Source organism: Nannospalax galili, unplaced genomic scaffold (genome assembly GCF_000622305.1).
Source record: "Nannospalax galili isolate Female #2095 unplaced genomic scaffold, S.galili_v1.0 scaffold3, whole genome shotgun sequence".
Lineage (NCBI taxonomy): Eukaryota > Metazoa > Chordata > Mammalia > Rodentia > Spalacidae > Nannospalax > Nannospalax galili.
The window spans coordinates 1,871,996-1,891,780 of record NW_008351466.1 but is presented as its reverse complement, the minus strand read 5'-3'; the positions used below and the strand labels follow the sequence as shown (position 1 = coordinate 1,891,780).

Below are 19,785 nucleotides of genomic sequence, written 5' to 3'. Positions count from 1 at the left end.
ACCGTGCAATGAACCATCAGCCGCTGACATATCTCAGCACCCTTCTTGTCAGTTGCAGGTATTAAATAAGTCAATCTTCTCATCTCCTCAAGAAGGAGGTAAATTTACCAAACAAATTCGGTCAGGAAAGGCACTGCTTAAGAGATTTGACTGACATGCAAGCTCAACACCAAACCACCTCAGGAACAAAGTCAGAAGATAAGCCTGCAAAAACTGACAACACTTACATGCTCTCAAGGCACTCTGAGACCAACTGAGAAACACATTCCAAACAGTGCCATATGGGAGGAGAAAACACGTTAAAGCATTCTCCATCATCTTCTTTTCCAGGAAGTCATAACAAGATTCAGAGAAGTAGGGACACCGAGATGAGCCATCTTAATTCATGGGCATAATGGATGGCAAATAAATTTGTAATTCAGTCAGCAACTAGGAAATTCTGCTCAACAAGTTCATCCACCTCCTGAACTGCTTTCAAACTTGTTAAGAGAGATGCCAGGACTAAAAGTGATGCAAGAAGCAGAGACTCTTGCCATTCCCTTATTGCCATTCTGACCCAACTCGTGAATGTGTTTGTGTGGAGTAATGAAAATACAGTCCAAACTCGAAAGTGATTAAACATCTGACTTCTGCACTTTAAATTTGGAAGGCTTTTGGATGGTTTCCTTCCTCTAGTAAACATAGTAGTTCTAGGTTCCTATGCCTAGGGTGAGACTCATAGAAAAGTTACTGAAAATTACGACAGTTGGGTCCTTAGTCAAGACAGAAACAGCATTCACACTGAGCATTCTAAATGCTGTAGTAAAGTTATAAAAACAAATACTGAAGAAACTTGGGGCAGTATGAAGAAGCCTAGGGTCCAGGTATCTCTCAGAAAGAGTGCACCAAATGCAGTTTGAACCTTCCCCTCGGATATTAACAATACTGTATAAGATCATGGGACAAACTGTTTCTAATCAAGGAAAAAATAATGGGTGCACTGCATAAAACCATTTTATTTTGAATTTTCTGAGATTTTCCATCAAATATGTGTTCCCATATGTTCAAAGAAAGAGGCAATACCAATATTCCAATTAGAAATGTCACAGAGAAAGCTACAGTCATGACATCCAAGGTGAGCCAAATTCCCCAATACAGCTCTGTAAGGTACATTTTATTGGGCACATTTGGTGTAATTTTGCAATGGGTCTCACAAAACCAAAAGAGGCATCAGATTTAGTTTTGTCTTAGGAGTTCAAGATCAGGCATACATAGTGAATTCACCCAGTAAGTGCTTTCAACTACTGTGCCTTAGGATAAAATAAGATACAGTTACATAAATGCAAGTTTGAGATAATAAATGGGCTATAAAATATTAATTGTTGGAACAGTTCCTATTTTTTGGACTAGTGACCATTAACCCAAGTTAGCTGATGACACGGTTTCTGTGGAAATCCTGGAGTTGATTTGGAACACACAATTACATATCATTACAAAAATCATCAGAAGTAGTGGGACATCACAAATGTAAAGACTGAAAAGCAGAGATTAAAATGTAAACAAGAGTTCAATTTCCTTTGTCACTCAAGTTGGAAAGGACCAGCTCAAGGGTTAGCTCAAGGTCTAGCCATTGCCGGAGTAATGAAAATATAGACTTGTGAATCAAATACTAAGAAACAAAATGAAAAGATATTGCCAAAGTAGAACAGTAAAACTGTGTCTGTGTGCATTAGTGTGTGAAATCATCATTTGATATGTAAGAGAAGCACATTTGTTTTCTAATACTCTCACTGTTATCCAATCCGCACTATATATAATACAATTCATTTGTAAGAAACACTCAGAACATCTAGCTGCAACTCACTGATATTGTTTTTCTAGAGAAATGTGACAAAAAAAATTAAAACAGATGTTGTTCTATCCAGGCATAAAGTGAGAATCAATTACGACTATTTCCTTTCCTGGAGTCATTTCATTTTAGAGAGCATCTAACAAAACCCCTTTCTGATATAAATGAAGAAGGCATTTCTTTGAGACACACATGAGTAGTAAATGATACATATCAGTCTGCATCCTATGACACACTGCTAATCCTCTGAAAATTAAATTGTCTCTGTTTCAGCTATATAAATGTTTAATTTTTTCATCCTCAGTCATAGTAAGGTTTCCCAGACAGTATATTATCTCTGCAGAAGTCACCACTCACCAATTAAGGAAAACAGCAGTGTACAATTGGTAGTGACCTCTCCATATTATGGACTTTGACACTAGGGTCTCCTGACGAAGGAATGGGTTAGACAATTTAATGGAATCTACAGTGACTAATTTTTTCCATGGAAAACATTTTGTTTTGTGAATCATGCATCCTTTGGATTCATTTACAAAGCCAAAACAAAAGAGTTTAATGATGTTTACAGTGAAATGAGACAGCTGAAGACCAGCACATAATCACCATATTTTGTTTTCTCATCTTTACGACTTTTAGCAGTAGGGCTTCCAGCTGAGCAGGAGTCTAGCTTTTCTCAAGACATAGCCAAGCATTCTGAAGCTTCACTGAGCCTAAACACCAAATTGAATTCATACTTCTTAATTGAAAAAGACAGGCTGTTTGCATAGCATGTTTACATCAGTAAAATATTGAAGATGACATTTGTGCCCAAGTCCATATGAACATTCTGCCTTAGTTGAATCCTGATTTCTGCCTCCACAGATTTAAATAGCACCTCTTGTTAAAGCATGTGTGACTGGGTTCAAAAAATTAATACTTCTTCATACATGAGGATGCTGCTCCTGACATGTGCACTAAGATATTTTTCACAGTAGCAGAAGGTTTTTTTTTTAATTTTTATTATTTTTATTTTATGTGCATGCATGCGTTGCCTGCATGTAGGTAACTGCACCTGTGTTGTGCAATGCCCACAGAGGTCATAAGAGGCTGCCGGATCCCTTGGGACTGGAGTCACAGACAGTTGTTAGCTGCCATGTGAGTGCTGGGATTCGAACCCGGGTCTTCTGCAAGAAGAACCAGTGTTCTTAACCGCTGAGCCATCTCTCCAGCCCCCAGCAGAAGGTTTTTGTACTGACTCAGCCACAGTCTCTTAGCCTGTTTCCCCTATGATCAATGGCATGAATGTGTGCATCAGCTCAATGGCTTTGGAGTAGTAGCCCTATAGACACAAAGGGAAGTCTGGAACTTTCTATACTCAGTAAAGACTACACACTCTGTGAGCAGAAAATAGAGTCTCTCTCCAGATAAAGTTAACCAGCCAGCTAGGGAAATGAACCCACTCCTCTGGTCTCATTAGAACTGTGTTCTATGCAGCTCAGCTGATTCCATGCACTATAGCAAAAAGAGACATTTATTTTTGGTGAGAAAGCATCTTCTCACTTCCTGTGTGTTCAGTGAAGCTATTACCAAACAGAAAGTATGCAATAGGTACATACGGTCATCATATAAAATGTCCCCATATTGTACAGTCCTAAAGTGCCTATTCAAGGGAGAAGGATGTGGATAGATGTTGTAACATCTCAAAACTCTGTAGATGCTGTGGATATGGGAGGTCCGTGGATACCCTGATAATATATGCATTACAATAAAGCAGTACAGTGTATCTGAAAATACTCTGGGTTCTTTGGGGCTTATTGTTACAACTTAAAATTTATCAACCCTTACCATGGTCGGGCATCTGAGATCCCATGGAGGTCACGCTGGTGTTCAGCACATCGTTGACAGCAGTATCACAGTACAGGCTCCTCTGGACATCATGCTCGCTGTCAGTCTGGTCACTCTCCTCATGCCCACTGTCCTTCAGACTGTTGCCCTCTAGGTCCTTGAAGGTGGAGCTGCTGGGTTGAAGAAAGCATGTTAATTTACAATTGTGAAAGATCGGATTTTAAAAATCTTTGCAAGCCAAGATGATGTCAGCTCTAAAATGAGGCCAACGGTGTCTAGACTGTTCAAAAGAGTAGAAATGGGGAGAAGAGATATTTCTGTTTAAAGATAATGGAACTTAATGTTACAGGGAGTTTTCACTATTGGATGCTGATGCAGCTAATATTTTCATTTGTTTCTTTTCAATGCATCACTACAGGCAAGGTGGAAGAGAAGACAAATCTAAAACCACCCCTAATAATGTCACCATTTCAGTTTTTTTCTATTGCTATAGAATCAAAGAAAAACAGAAATAGCTAATTTTTACTGAGAGATGACTATCCATGAGTCACTGTTTTAAGTGATCAATATTAATGTTTTAAGTTGCCATTGCTGTATAAGAAAAAGATGCTACTAATATTCCTATTTATAGATGATATAACAGAGATGAGTAGAAGTTAAATGATTTGCCCAATGTCACACTTGCAGCAAAATAAAAAAAAAAAGTGTAGCACATCTAAGATCAAATCTAGTTTGTCAAGCTCCAGTACATAAAATCTGAACTACACTATGTAAATTGCTTCTCCAGTGATATCTACTTATCATCAGCTGTAAAAAGCAAAAAAGTGGCAGAAATGGAAGTAGTATAATTAAAATAAAGAGGATAAAACAAAAATAAATTCAGGAATGGAGAAATGAGGCCAGTTGCTTGCTTGCTTGTTGTTTGCTGACTGGGTTTTTGAGACAGGTCCCGTTCTGTACCCTAGGTTAGCCTTATGTACCCCAGACTGGCCTTGAACTTGTGCTGATTCTCCTTCCTCATCCTCCTCCTGCATGCTAAGTTCATTATGTGATGGATTGGTTTAATAAATCCAACAGTAATTGAACCAAACTACCTCAAGCTGAACTATCTACTACAACTGTGAACTATCACACCTGCCTCCCAGGTTAATTTTGACTGAAAATGACAGAGGAACCTATTCAAGAAAATAAGAGAATGTATATGAGCTGAGAAAGTCATTGGTGCATGAGAAGTTTTTTGGCTAATTTTATGCGCCAATTTGAGTAGAATGAGGGTTACAAAAAAAGATTAGCATTTGGATTGAAGAACTAAGTAGAGCATATATCTTTTCCCAGTGTTGGTGGACCCATCCACTTCACTAAAGAAGGCCTAAATAGAAGAAAAGGCAAAAGGTTAAGTTCGCTCTCTGAACTGGGACATCAGTGTTCTTCTCCGCTCAGAGAGCTCCTGGTTCTGGGGCCTTCAGATTCAGACTGGAATCTGTACTGCTGGGTCTCCGATTCTTGGGCTTTCAAATCATGCCACCAACTTCTCTGGTTTTTCTAATTTATAGGTGACAGATCACAGAACTCAAGACTCCACAACAACATGAGTCAATGCCTTATGACAAAATCCTTTCTAGGTAGATATACACAGATGGACAGACATAGACACAGATACACCTATTGGTTCAGCTTATTTGAAAAACCCTAATGTAGGAGGTTAACACAAGAATGAGAACCAGAGGGTAAATACTAAGAGAACAGTGAGTATAGGTATACTGAGAATACAGAAAATTTCAGTTCAATTACTGTTGGAGTTATTAAACCTATCCACTACATAATGCACTAAGCATACTATTCAAGCATACTATATTTCATACAATTTCTCACAGAACAGAGAATAAGACATGAAGCACACCTCACAGGACCCACTTGCTATTTGTAATAGTTTGTATGTCTTGACTGGGTCTCCAACAGTGCTATTCCATATTAATAGGTTATGCCTATGAAACACTAAGTAGATGATGAATCGATTCCGCACTCAGTGTGGTGACAGCAAAGGCAGTCAAGAAAATGTACTGTTGTCTCGACAAGGGATAGTGGCATGCTCGCGAACTAAGGCAAGCTCCAGCAGACCTACTGTGCCTCTGTAAAGGGAGCCCTGTTGCCATGGCACTACAACCTCACTTGATCTGTTCAACTTTGAACATTCACATGCCTGGCTCTCTGAGACTTTAATAAGGACATTAAGTACATATAGTGAAGAGCTGTGCCATAAACACAATGACACTGTCACTCTCCATACTCGGTCAAGAAGAATCACAGAAGATTTTTAACATCTGACCAACCTAACTGCTGAATGCTTGGTGACCTAAATGTAAAATGGAAAGGATCAAGAGGGCAGTAACTAGAAAGCCATAATTATAAGAAAATGAAGAGTCAGATGGAGTAAAGCATTGACCTGACAGCTAATTATTTTCAGAAAGGATATCTAAACCTCATCTATATTAAAACCCAAATCACTCAATAGGTCAGCCCATGCAACTGCTCCAAATTATGTCACAGAGATAAGTCAGCCCTATGAACCCACCAGTTCTATTAAAAATCATCCTATAATTCTTTTGTGGTCAAAAACAACTTAGTGGAAACACATGATTTAAAGTGTTTCACCATTTCTAGCTTCATGGCCCAGACTCTAGAGCTTCCTGTAAATATTAACCCACAGTTTAAATAGATTCAACGTTTATATTTTAGAAACAAAACTTGGCCCTGCCTACAAGCACTCATATACCTCAAGAAAGAACAAATGACTTGCCTGCATAATATTACAGGCTGCTCCATTTTTATAACAAATATTAACTTTCAGCCTGTATTATCTGGTATCTGCAGTATAATGAAAAGTTCCTTAAATTCCTCAGCACAAAACTGTCACTTTGAGCCAGAGAATTCAAGTCTAAATTGACTACATTTCAGCAGTTGCCAAAAATTGCTTGAGATGTAGGATAGTGAATGATATAATCTAAAGACAAATGTAATTAGCTATCCCTTAGAGCAGGACTTCTTAACCTTGGCACTATTGAATTTTTGATCACATAATTCTTTGTTGTGTACATCCTGTGCACTGAGATGTTTAACAGGTTTCCTGGCCATTGCCCAGTAGATGCCAGTAACAACCCCACCAAGTTTAACAATAAAAATGTCTCCACAGAGACACTGCCAAATCACCCGCAGTCGGGTACAACTGCTCTAAGTTCTTTCCTCTGTATTCCTGCAACATAGTCTATGAGGAAATGCACTGAACTTGGAGTCATTAGGACAAGTGATAGCCTGCAATCTACCACTTCATCTATGTTGCTCTGGGCTCTACATCTAATCCTTTCAACCTCAAGTTCCTTGCCTGTATAATATGTTTGCTAACGTCTCCCTCATAAGACCATTCTGAGAACTCAGTGGGATACTTTCCATAAAGCACCAGATATTAATAGATGCTCAATTAAATGAGCATTGTTTCTGTATGATCATTGTTCTGTATGATAATGCCTTCACCACATTACAATTAAATAATGTGGCTATGGTCTTTTATGGGATTGGTAGAGGAATTTTAATGAATATTTCTATGTCTTCTGTTCATAATGGTCAGACATTGTCCATTAATACATTTTCCTAAAATTCAGGAACAGAAAAAAATAGATCACCTGTGAAATATGTATCCTTCCTTTATTAAAAAATGAGAACTATATGACCTGATTCACTTTTCATTTTGTCTTGGCTTCTCAAAAGCTTCAAGGTAAACATAATATTTAATTTCACTGAGTTCCCTCCCTGGACACCGATGATCTCTATCTCACCTCTCCTAATTGGTTTTAAATCTGCCTTTTAAAATTATGATCATCCATTTTCTATGCATCTGTATGGTGCAACCTACCTCAAAACTTCTGGTTTTGAAGCAAAAAAATTTTTTACTGGGATCTAAGGGCCTGCTGGTGTGACCATGAGAATTTGTGCATTCTTAGAAGAAAAATCAAAAGATATAACCACTACACCCCCCAAAACCTTGGGGTAGTTAACTCATTTAAAGATTAGTTTGCCCATCTGACAAACTAAGTACCACTTACTGTGATCTTGTAAGGACATTTAGTGGCTTAATGAATGGATTTGTGTAAGGCAGTTTAAGAATCAGTGAGCAAGATGCTGCAAATAGTAAAACAGCCTGGTAAATGGCTACTCACCCAAAACAAATAACAATTTATGTCAGGCATAAAAAATGCTGATTTCACTTGCTTTATTACCTGTGTACCTCTTGGGAGATGAAAGACTTGTAAAACAACTTTTGTGGGGCAATGAATTAGGTGGACCTGTTTCCAATGGTATTGTGAATGTGAATGTTTCTATTACTGCTGTGGTGGCCCAAAGAGGGACAAGATCATTTTTAAACACCTACAACCAGATACTACACACAGGAGTTTTCTACAAATACTGATGAAAAGGCATTACACAAATTCTAACCTGCATTTTCCCTTTGAAGGATTAGAAATATTTTTCAGAAGACAGAAGTATCTAAAAGGTTGTAGGTCTTATCTCCTAGTAGGTGATAACCACATTCCTAGAGAATGCTGTTTGTGACTAAGAAGGGAGAGTGAAGAGGATTGTGTCTGTTTAAGGAAAAGCAATATGGATTGCTTTCTGGGCCACCTCTATCATTAGTCACCTTGGGAACCTGTTAAAATTGGAGGTTCTCTAGGGATGGAGCTAAAGACTGCTTTTACTGAGTATCTCAGGAGGTGATCCCAATACACAGTAACATTCAGAAATCGATACTTGAAAAGAAAGTTTACTGTTCGTTTGTAGTTAAGAAAGGTTGACGATTTCCTTCAACTTCTTCCTTTCATTCATCTGATAAGCATGTATCAATGGCTTTCTACATGGCACCATACCAGATGCCACAGAACTCCACGACAATTTGGGTAGTAAAGGAAAGCACTGTGCATGGCTTAGGAGTCACTGCTCATTTTCCATTCTAAACAGTTTGGGATGGGCTGCCCATTTACCACTGCATTTTCCTTCAGCTACAGCTTCATGCTCTGCTTGAAAATACTCCTAATGCACTGTAGGAAGTGGGCATTAGCCAGCAGCACAGAAAGCAAACTTGAGGAAAGACAGTTGCGTCAGTGGCAAAGTACCACTGCTGGCTTTCTTTGCTTTGAGAAGTTAGCAAGGGTACAAACATAGCAAAAAGAAAATGCATCCAGAAGGAATTCTAAAACCTCTTAATTTGTTAATCTGGGGCTTTTCTCATAAGCCTCCTGGGGTAGACAGACCTTCAGGTTGCAAATAATGTTCAGATACAATTTCTTCACACAGAAAGTTATGGAGAACGTGGCATCTTCTTTGTCCCTTCCAGATCCACTCCTCCTGCTTTTCAAAACTTTGATTTATACCTATGAAAATCCTTTGCCTTTCTATTTCCACCAAAATTACCTCATGGAGGCCACTAGCAGGAAATCAGAAAATGGGAAAAGAAGGACGTTAATCTACTGACTTTCCTTTAGGATCACCTCATCCTGACAACATACCTCAACTGACCAGAAGTCACTATCACTTCCCACATTCTCTTGCTTAGTCTTTTCAGAGGTATTTTCAAGTCCTCTGCTCTTCTTATACCAGATAAATGCAATTTCCCTTGCCCCATCCTTTGCAAACACCTGTTTGTAAATAAATTTTCCTGAAGTCATTCTAATTTGACTCTATCAACTACTTCACGCAGAAGCCCTGATTGATACAGGAAAGAACCAGAGGTGGTAAGTGCTCAAATACCAGAGTAGACAAGTGTGAAAACGTAAAAAGTGCCTGTGTGTAAAAATTCTAGCTAAGAAAACCCCAAACTGGGTGAGAGAAACATTCTTGGGTAAGTAGAAATTTAATAGAAGATGAGAAAAATGAATAAAAAAATGAGTTATAGGAGTTAGCCTGAAATTTGACTGCCATTTTTCAAAAGTCAGCAATTTAATAATAAAACTAAGACTGATTATCAGGTTCAGAATTTTGCAGACAGGAAATTTTTTAAACATAAAACAGGTCTTCAAGAAACCACAAATAGAGGCCTGCCTTTCAGACACAGCGGTGTGTGCTAGCCAAACATTTTCCACTGTTTGATCACATGGTGTTACTACTCTCATTTTTTAATATTTAATTTATCATTTTTATTCTATGTGTATGAGTGTAATGTCTGCATGTATGTAAGTGCACCTGTGTGATGCAAGGCCTGCGGAGGTCAGAAGAGAGGGTGTTGGATACCCTGGAACTGGAGTTATGGACAGCCACCATGTAGGTGCTGGGAACTGAACCCGGATCCTCTGCAAGAGCAACCACTGCTCTTAACTGCTGAGTCATCTCTCCAGCCCCTCACTACTCTCATTTTCCACACATTTTACATATATGATGGTTACTCCCTAGAAAAGGATAGCACACAAAATATCCTGTATCTTTCCAGTCATTTGGCATTGTCTAAATTCAACTATCCTCATAAATTCTAAGACCTTTGTGATTTTCCAAAGTGATTACAGCTCTATAAACAGAAAGTGGCAAAACTGTATGTGTCCCCAAACTTTAAGATATTTCCTCTTGGGGCTGGAGAGATGGGTCAGTGGTTAAGAACACTGGTTGTTCTTGCAAAAGACTCGGGTTCGAATCCCATCACCCACGTGGCAGCTAATAACGGTGCGTAATTTCAGTTCCAGGGGATCCAACAGCCTCTTCTGTCCTCCGCGGGCATTGCACGACACGGGTGCACTTATCTACAAGCACGAAATACATGCATACACATAAAATAAAAATAATAAATAAAATATTTTAAGATATTTCCTCTTAATCTGGTAGTCCCTGGTAAATAAAACTATCGTCTTTGATTTCAGGCCACATCTGGAGACATTTATTCCAACAGCCCATTCAGCCTAGGATGCACCATTTTTGGATATGTGTGTAGATATAATTAATCAAAATCAGAGATGTCCAGTGAGTCTCAAAGCTGTTGTAGAAATAAGTGTATCCCCAAAGCTAAATGTTTAACATAAGTCTTTATCCTCATCAGTATGCCTTGTAAGTTGAACATTCAGGACTGATCTAAGATGTACGGGTCCCCAGGAGTCTTTTTACTGGGGACCCTTTCTACTAAGCTATGAAAATCAGGCTCATGTTATCAGTTTAACCTGGTCAGAAAATTTGCAAGTACCCAGAAGCAGCTAGCCCAAGGGACCAGTAAGGATCAAGTCACTTTTCTCACCACTTCAAAAAGAAGTTTTAAAAACAATCCTAAAGCAGAAAACAAAGAAGCATGTTCATGCCAAACCATTCTAATCAGTACATATAAACAGGGTTTTTCTTTCTTCCTAAAATAAATTAAATAATTTCTAATTCTTTACCTTTATGAGGAGGATTCTTCCCAACAACTGAGAAAAATTCCAAATTATATTACAAGAACAGCCAATCAAAAGTGACTAATCACCACTTAAGGTCACAAACCATTCCAGACCAATAGAGATAAACCTACCATAGTTTTAGGGGTTACTGCAGCAATATAAATTAAACTCAATGTGAATTCAAGTTTCTTATTCAACAAGCTAGCTTCTTCCTTTGAATCCTATTCTTACAGTGATATAAATTTATGGGATTGCAGCCAGCAAAATAATAGAATTTTCAGATATTTTCCACTCTAGTTCTAACATACGCTGTTTGCTTCTCTGCTTTATTGCTATTATTTTAACAAACATACTCAGCGTTCAATTTTTGCTGCAGAATAAGCAGTGGACCATTCAAAAGACTATTTACATGAAACAGCAGTAAAAGCATCATCTGAATGATCAAGTGCTGGGTTATTTTTGCACAAGAAGTTATCTCCTTTGTATAATTCTGCCTCCGTAGAAGGCTTCCTAATTCCCCGTCTTCTTCCCATTGCATGACTTTGGGGCCCACTGCACCAGGTGAAAGCTTTTCTGTATTCAAATCTGCTCCAGACGCACATACATTGTAGCTAAGCTGTGACCAACCAACCCTACAGATTTCAAGATTTCATCTGAAACGCTTCAAAATATCTTGGCATGTATTAAATCAGAAAATTTCTTTCCTCTGTCATCTAAAACATATTATAAAAGATATTTCAACTATCATTAAAAATCTTTAAAATTTTAAAGCTGTCAAAATAACAGCAATCTGAGAACATACTGCAAGTCCCACAACAGAATAAAAATTGAAGCCTCCTATTATTCAAAGCCGATAGCAACAAGAATTAGGGTATCATGATTTTGGACGTTTTTTTAGTCTTCTAATTTTTCTAATATTGGATTTCTAAATTATCAATAAAACATTTTTTGTCATTTCAACTTCATTTTTAATTGTGAATATTTTACATACATCTTAATGGAAATAAATGTAATAAAAGCCAACAGTGATTCTCTTCGTGTAATGGAATTAACAATATTTATTTACTTTTTATTTTTTTCTTAATTTTTCAAACATTCTACCACATGTACAGACATTCATCTTCAAATGCAAAAATCCATACTTTAAAAAAATTGTTTTAATATTTAATTAAGCATACCTATAGAAATTCACAAGCAAACCCACATACCTTTTGATTAAGTGGGCTCGGCTATTCACATAGTTGGAGTCAAAAGAATAGTTTTCAGTCTGTAAAGAGAAAAGAAAAAGATGAAAAGGATTCATAAGAACAGTCCAAGGGTCCAACTTACAAAGATGCTTTTGTTGTTGTTTTGCTTTGCTTTGCTTTTTTGTGGGGTTTCTTTTCCTCCAGGAAAAAATAAATGAATGAGAAAACGAAGCCATAGTGGGGCAGCAGTTTGATGTATACTGTCTTTGGGGCCCCAGGGCCCTCTGAAGGCCAGTAGCTTTCTCCTCCAGACCAGAGAAGAATTGACTCAAACGTTCTCTAGAACAGAGCTGGCTACTGACCATGTAACCACTTATAGAGAAGAGCCAGTATGACTCACAATCATTACAGAAACTAATTGCTTCCCATTCCCCAGTGGAGACGATTTTATGCCCATCAAATTGACTACAAGTTCAAAGGTATTTTTATTAGTAGAGATAATTAACTTGTTAAAATATTTATTCCAAAGATATGGAAATGCAGGCAAGGTAATCCCCCACTGTGGATTTAAACTCTGTTCTTTCCTTTGTTTTAAGACATTTGCTCAGCACTGGTTATGCAGGACAGCTTTCCTTTTATCACAGATATAAAGGCAAACAGGTACTATGCCTAAAACAGGGTGAAGGGCAGTCCACAGGGGGTTTGCCAAAGCTTTTCATGTGAAACATGAAGTTTGCAAGAAAACCGTTGTCTCAGCCTCTATCATTAAAATGCCACTGTCTAATCTGGTTACAGTAGACTGCTAGAGCAAGGGCTTTACAAAAGCAAATGCAGACTACTTGCCAGATGAAAGAGATGGGAAAACAGCTTATGAGCACCTTAAGGCTAGGTGCACTGAAGTGGAGGGGGCAGCTTAAGAATGGGGAGGTGCCAGGGAAGAGTCTATAATGAAGTCAGTGTCTTAGAGAAGTTGATCCTACCTCAATGCTAAAATGGAACTTTTGTTGAACCATTTCATGAGTCAAAAAAGCCCAGTCACATCTCCTCACCTTCCCCCCAGTCTACCATTCCTAGCATTCTTTAGAGGCCTTCAGTAATCACTTCAACTGAAAGTGCATGGGAAAGGAAACACAATAGCTGTCTAGAGAACAAAATAGCAGCTACTTTACAGATGACTACCTGTCAGACATCAACTGCGCTAGGCTGTTAGATGCAGTCCTTGCTTTCAAGGGGTTCCCAGTTTGATAGAAGAGAAAATGAGACAGGTAATAGCGGATCCAGCTACCACATGGACACTAAACAGCCAACCATCAAGATAAGTACCCTAGATCTCTAGAGTAGGTAGGAAGTTGGCATTCCATAGGTAGGAGGGAAAAAAAGGAGAAAAAATTGGGAAGGAAATGAAAACATAATCAGTGTCCTGTTCTTACTCAGGCACGTCCACTCCCACCCTCCATGTCCTTCCCTAAAGACAGACCATGTAATATCTACTGTCATTGCTTTTATCTAGAAGTTTACAAACCCTTTAGTATAAACCACATGTAGTGTTTGATGATATTTGAGGAAATGGCTTGAAAGAATAAAAATCAAAATGGTCGCTCCATTTCTAATTTACTCATGAGAAAATGCATACTGCGACTGTGACAAATATAGGCTTGAAGCTGTGTTGGGAATATGATGCAAGTGTTTGCTGTAATAAGTTATTCATCAGTCAGTCAACCAAAAAACACTGAATTCATTTTACCAACACAATAGATAAAATGGATTTGTTTCAATGTGCTCTTTTAAGATATTTAGTGCAATCCATGATTAAAAAAGAACTTCCCACCTCCTAAAAGTCATGCTACCCTGTCAAAAAGGGAATTCATTGAGCATTCAGTAGTTCACATATTCATTTCACAGTACAGTATTTAGTAAATTATTTATTCTTTCTGTCCTCAGTCTCCTCTTATTTGAAGTATAAACAATAGAAACATGAATTCAAAGAAGATAATTAATGGCATTTATTAAGATTCATGATGAGACTCCATATCCATTGTTTTCTACAGAGATTAAAATTGCAAGTAGTACTAGGAATTTATCTCATTTAGGGAATGAAACAATAAGTTTCTCCAAACTTACTAAATCATATTTTTTGTGAATAAAGTAGCAGAAAAGCACATCAATACAAAAAGAAGAAGTAGCCAGGCGTGGTGGCACACGCCTTTAATCCCAGCACTCAGGAGACAGAGGCAGGCAGATCTCTGTGACTTCAAGTCCAGTCTGGTCTACATAGCAAGTTCCAGAACAGCTGGGGCTACAGGGAGACCCTGTCTCAAAAAAAAAAAAAAAAAAAAAAAGAGTTAGAAAAAGAAAAGAACAATATTTGCTTTACAAAGAAAACAAAAAGCAAACAAATAAAATAAAATGGACATAGGCTTGGTGGTAGAACACTCGCCAGCATGCGTGAGGCCCTAGGTTCAATCTCCAGCATTGAAAAAAAAAAAACAACAAAAAACAAAAAAGGAAGCCTCAACTCACACATAAAACCAGCAAACCAAGTCCCCTGCTGTCCATAAACTGCGCAAAGGGAACCTGCTGTTCCGAACTGTTATCAGCCCTTTCCCTGCGTGTGCTCAGGACTTACTGACTGGCCTCTAACAGATAGAATATGGGGACCTGGTGGCACAGCACTTGTGAGACTGGATTAGAGCAGGTGGGGCTTGCTACCTTGGACAGTCTCTTGCTTTACGGAGAGCTGCCATGGGGTGAAGAGGCCCTGTGAAGAGACCCACAGGAGTGAGGAGAAAGCAGGTCCCTGAAGCCTGCTACTTTGGAAGTGAGCCAATCCTCTCACCCCTGGGGTCAAACCTCAAGCCCACAGCCTTGGTTCATGGTTGGACTATAGCACAGGGGAAACCCCAGCTACAAAGAGTTATGCTGCCCTGGAAGTCTGACCTACAGAAACCAGGAGGTGGTAAGTGATTGCTGGTCCCTGCTATCAAGTTTGGGAGTAATTTGTTACAGGGCAGCAGATAACTCCGAACACACTGCTATTCCATCCAAAGCTGGGAAAAATGATCAGGAACAACTGCCGGGTGTGGTGGCCCACACCTTTAAACCCAGCACTTGGGAGGAAGAGGCAGGAGGCTAACCTGATCTACATAGCAAGTTCCAGGCCAATTGGGGCTACAGGGAAACCTTGTCTCAAAAAGTAAAAAAAAAAAAAAAAAAAAAAGAAGAATTAGAGAAAGAAAAGCAGAATATTGATCTTGCAGGAAAAATCATAAACAACTTCCCAAGTTAATATCATGTTAAGAAAAGAAAGTTTCCAAGCAGAAAATTTTATATAGGCATGCAGATGATGTGTGCATTGTGTGCACTGTGCTGCAAATGTGGAACTCTGTGGAGACCTGGGCTCCAGGCATAGTGCCAGAACCACATGTTTGAGCAAAGACGAATAATCATGCAAATGTTATCTCTAATGACTGTATTGGTTCTCTGTCCTAATGGAATCATGGATCTCACCATGAGGTTGCCCACTCCCAGGCAATGACTTAACTGTAGATAAAGGTCTAGAAGTCTGGATTGTAATAATCTTAACAATTCCCATCACTCCCCAAGATTTATAAATTGTCTAACAGCAGACAGAAGACATAGGCATGGTATGCTACTCTAGAAAGAAAAGCATCACCTTCCTCTTTTTCCTTTGCTCTTGTTTGTTTGTTTGTTTGGTAGGTTGGTTGGTTGGTTGGTCGGTCGGTCGGTTGGTCAGTCAGTCGGTCGGTTGGTGGTTGGCTGGTTGGTTTGTCTGTTTTGAGACAGGGTCTCCCTGTAGCCCCAGCTGGCCTGGAACTCTCTGTGTTGCCCAGGCTGGCCTTGATCTCACAGAGATCTGGCTGCCACTGCCTCCCTACTGCTGGGACTAAAGGTATGCTTTCTTCTTTACTCTTAAAGAGAAAACTTCCCAGGCTTGTGCCTCTAGAACTACAAATACAAATGTTCTATTGTCCAAATCAACAGACAGTCCATGCTGCATCCCAATGAAGCAGGTTCCAGAATCAACTGTCCCAAATTGAATGGGGTTGTGCTAACTCATCCCTTGTTTTTTGTCTTTACAATCAGTCGTGGTCACCAAAGAAGCAACTTGGCTGAAATTATGGGAAAAACCTATATAGCAGAATCATTTCAATAGAACAGAATCCACTCTTCTGACTTCATTAGTACTTCATGCAAAGCAACTGTGACAACTGACCATAGGTGGCCTTATATTATGGGTCTATGTTTACTGGCATCAAGAATACCACCTCATTCTGGAGAGATGCCTTACCAGGAAAAGCACTGGCTGTACAAGCATGAGGACCTGAGTCAGCATTCCCAGGATGCATGTAAAAGCCAAGTGAGCGTGACAAGCTGCCTGTAATCCCAGCCCTTGGGAGGCTGAAATCATGAACTCTGGGCTGAGTGAGAGACCTTGCATCAAATTACAAGGCAGAGACATTTTAAGGAAGACTTTTGGCATCAGCCTCAGGCCTCCACACACATGTGCACATGCATACATGTGTATCCTCATACACATGCACACACATGCCCACTACATACAAACACACCACACATACATAAATATATTCAAGGAAGTAGTTTTAGTGCATACTTGGTTCATCTGTATACTTAAACTCAATGCTTGTGCACAAAAAAAGAAGTTTTTCTCTTCTGGTGGATCAAAGCATGATACTCAAGTAGCTTGAGAAGGAGGCACTCTTGTCTTAATGAATAGATTGCACACGTTAAGCCACTGGTTCTCAGCCCTGGCTGTACAACAGAATCATCTCAGGAACTTTTTAAAAGTCCTGTCATCAAAGATGTACCCCAAAACATTCCAAAATAATTGGCCTGGACTTGGGCCCAGGCATTCATATTACATTTAAATTTTCCCAGGTAATTCTAAAATACCCACATGGTAGAAAACAAGTGTCGTGAACAAAGACCTGGCCACAGGCTTTGGCCTGATGCCCTGTGTTTTCTAAGGCAAGCTTAGTTGTTTCTATGACGGCACTTCTGTGAGATTATCACCCAAGGTGATCTCACTATAGGACAAAGAATCACAGAAGAAATATACTTTTCAAGAAATAATAGCAGAGTTTTCATTTTTGCATGAATATATTGGCTCCTGCTTAGCCTTATTTAATCAAAATTTGCCTGACATTATTCCAGTCCCATCTTTAAGTATTCTAAACAGCAAATAACATGAAACATTTGAGAGAGGAAATTTTCTCTAAATGTCACATTAATTTTGCTAGGAAATGTCCCCATCTCTAATGAGACAGCCAGGTTAACACAGAAACACAGCAAAGAGACAAGAACAACATTTGTTTCTGAAAAATGTAATTTTGACATTAAAAATAGGTCAAGAGCAAATTTTTATTTCCAGTCTTGATGGGAAATAAGTCCCTTTTTCTCACTCAATATACTCCCAAATCCTTTTTCTAGCTAGAAGTCTTTTTACTTAGAAGTTAACTGAGAGCAGCTTTCTCAATCTAGATTTAATAAAACCTTGATTTTTCTACAATTCTCAAAGAATGAATGACTCTGGCTAATTCAGATTCCCATATAGGTTAGGATTTTCCCCTTTAAGAACTGAAACTTAAAACCTTAACTTTTCTGCCTTGTTTCTGAAGTATAACACCAAATCGCCCCCTTGAGAATATAAAAGCGTATGTAACCTTTTCTTGGTTACTCGGGAGCACCCGTCTAAATATTAAACATTGGACCATGCAAATTTCACCTGTATACTCAATGACCCCAAAGCACTGTGGATTTTGAGGTTTTGTCTTTAATTTTCAACAGATGCCCTGCAACCAGCCTACAATCAAACACTGTTTGCTTAGTCGCTGCTTCTCAGTGCTAGAAGGATAGCAAAAGCTGGTCTTCTCCCATTTCAACTTTGATGCTTTTATTCTACTGTGCTCTTGGAAACAATGAAATTATATTTCAGAGAGTAGTCTGGAAAATGAGTTTTCTAAGTAGAGAGTGCTGAGATGTTCTAAAATAGACGTCGCAGGGTCTTAAATATATGGACTTTTATGCAATGTTTTAGGTTTTGTGGTTTGTATTTACCTGCTTAGGCTCCTTCTTTGCCTACTACTTTCTATTCTGGACTTCCTTCTGGATATGTGAAGTTTTTAGTGAGACTTTTGGGTGGTGATATGTTATTATGTTTCTATGTTAATAAGTCTGACACATCCGAAGTCAAATACTTCCACTGTGTCAAGCCCTCAAGGAAGCAGAGAATGCCCTACTTTAATTGTCATTTTGCATTACTTTTACAGTTCACTGAGTTGTGCCCTGGTCTCTGGAAGAGCAACTGCAGCTCTGTCAGTACCACATTTATCACTAGGAGAGACTTAAACCCTGAGGAGAAAGAAGCCCAATAAATGCAAATATCCAGGACTAGACACTTTGCCCACTGGCACAAATCCTCAGGCCAGTAGAACAAGCTATAAAAAGGTTTCAGACTCTGGGATTAAAACAGTGATTCCTCAAACCTGGAGGTTTTTATTTGAAAATGAACAATTTTTTAGATTACACTTTAAAATCCCTACCAAACTGAAAAGCATTACAACTGCAATTTGCCTTTTTTAAATTGTTAACTCTTGGAGGCTGGAGAGATGGCTCAGCAGTTATGAGCACTAACTGCTCTTGCAAAGGACCCAGGTTGGGTTCCCAGAACACAAGTGGCAGCTAACAACCATCTGTAACTCCCAGGTCCAGGGGACCTGACATGCTCTTCTGGATTACGAGAGCACTGCACAACACAGGTGCACTTACATACATGCAGACAAAACATTCATGCACCTAAGTAAAAATGAATTTACATTTCTTTTTAAAAAACTAACCCTTAGCTGGGCACAGAGGCGCATGCCTTTAATCCCAGCACTTGGCAGATCTCTATGAGTTCAAGACCAGCCTGGTCTACATAGCAAGTTCCAGTCCAGCTGAGGCTACAGGAAGACCCTGTCTCAAAAACAACAGAACAACAAAATTAAATCTGATGTCATTTTATCGATATAAACTGCTAAACTGGAACCCCAAATCAGATGCAAAGCAAAGTAATTTTAAAGTACTAGTTATTCTTTTAACAGCTAACTTCCAATAAGGATAATTGTGCCAACCAATCAATGATTAAAAGACCCATAGCTTGTTTAAAATCGAATACTGTTTTAGATATTCAAATGATCATCCCTTCACAAGAGTTTTTTTCTAATGAATTGTCAAATGACTTTTTCCAATTTCCTATGCCTAATACATAAAAATGAAAAAGAAAATTCTATATAGTGATAAAGCCAACATGCCTCCAGATAGAATATATATTCAAAGACCCATCCAGTCAGACAGAAACAGTTTAAAAAGGAATTACTGGGGGTGGAATAAAAGGTACCATCTCCAGAGTTACTGTCGCTAGGAAAGACAACTATTAAGCACATATTGTTAAGTCTTATGTTTTCTACACACCCAGGCTTTACTGCTGATACACAAATGCACACATTCACAAGCAGGCAGATGTATACAC

At 38.7% G+C, this 19,785-nt stretch overlaps 1 protein-coding gene across 3 annotated transcripts in view; it reads right to left on the bottom strand.

Moving 5' to 3' along the window:
• Positions 1-19,785, bottom strand: part of Pcdh19 (protocadherin 19) — a 110,692-nt gene that overhangs the window by 40,547 nt on the left and 50,360 nt on the right. For 2 of the 3 annotated variants that reach the window (XM_029553649.1, XM_029553650.1), the window contains 2 exons: positions 12,258-12,316; positions 3,653-3,825 (listed from right to left, as the gene is read on the bottom strand). In XM_029553649.1, coding sequence (XP_029409509.1) covers positions 3,653-3,825; positions 12,258-12,316 — 232 coding nt within the window. The remainder of the gene's footprint in view (positions 1-3,652; positions 3,826-12,257; positions 12,317-19,785) is intronic. The other variant, XM_008848354.3, reaches the window with a different exon arrangement.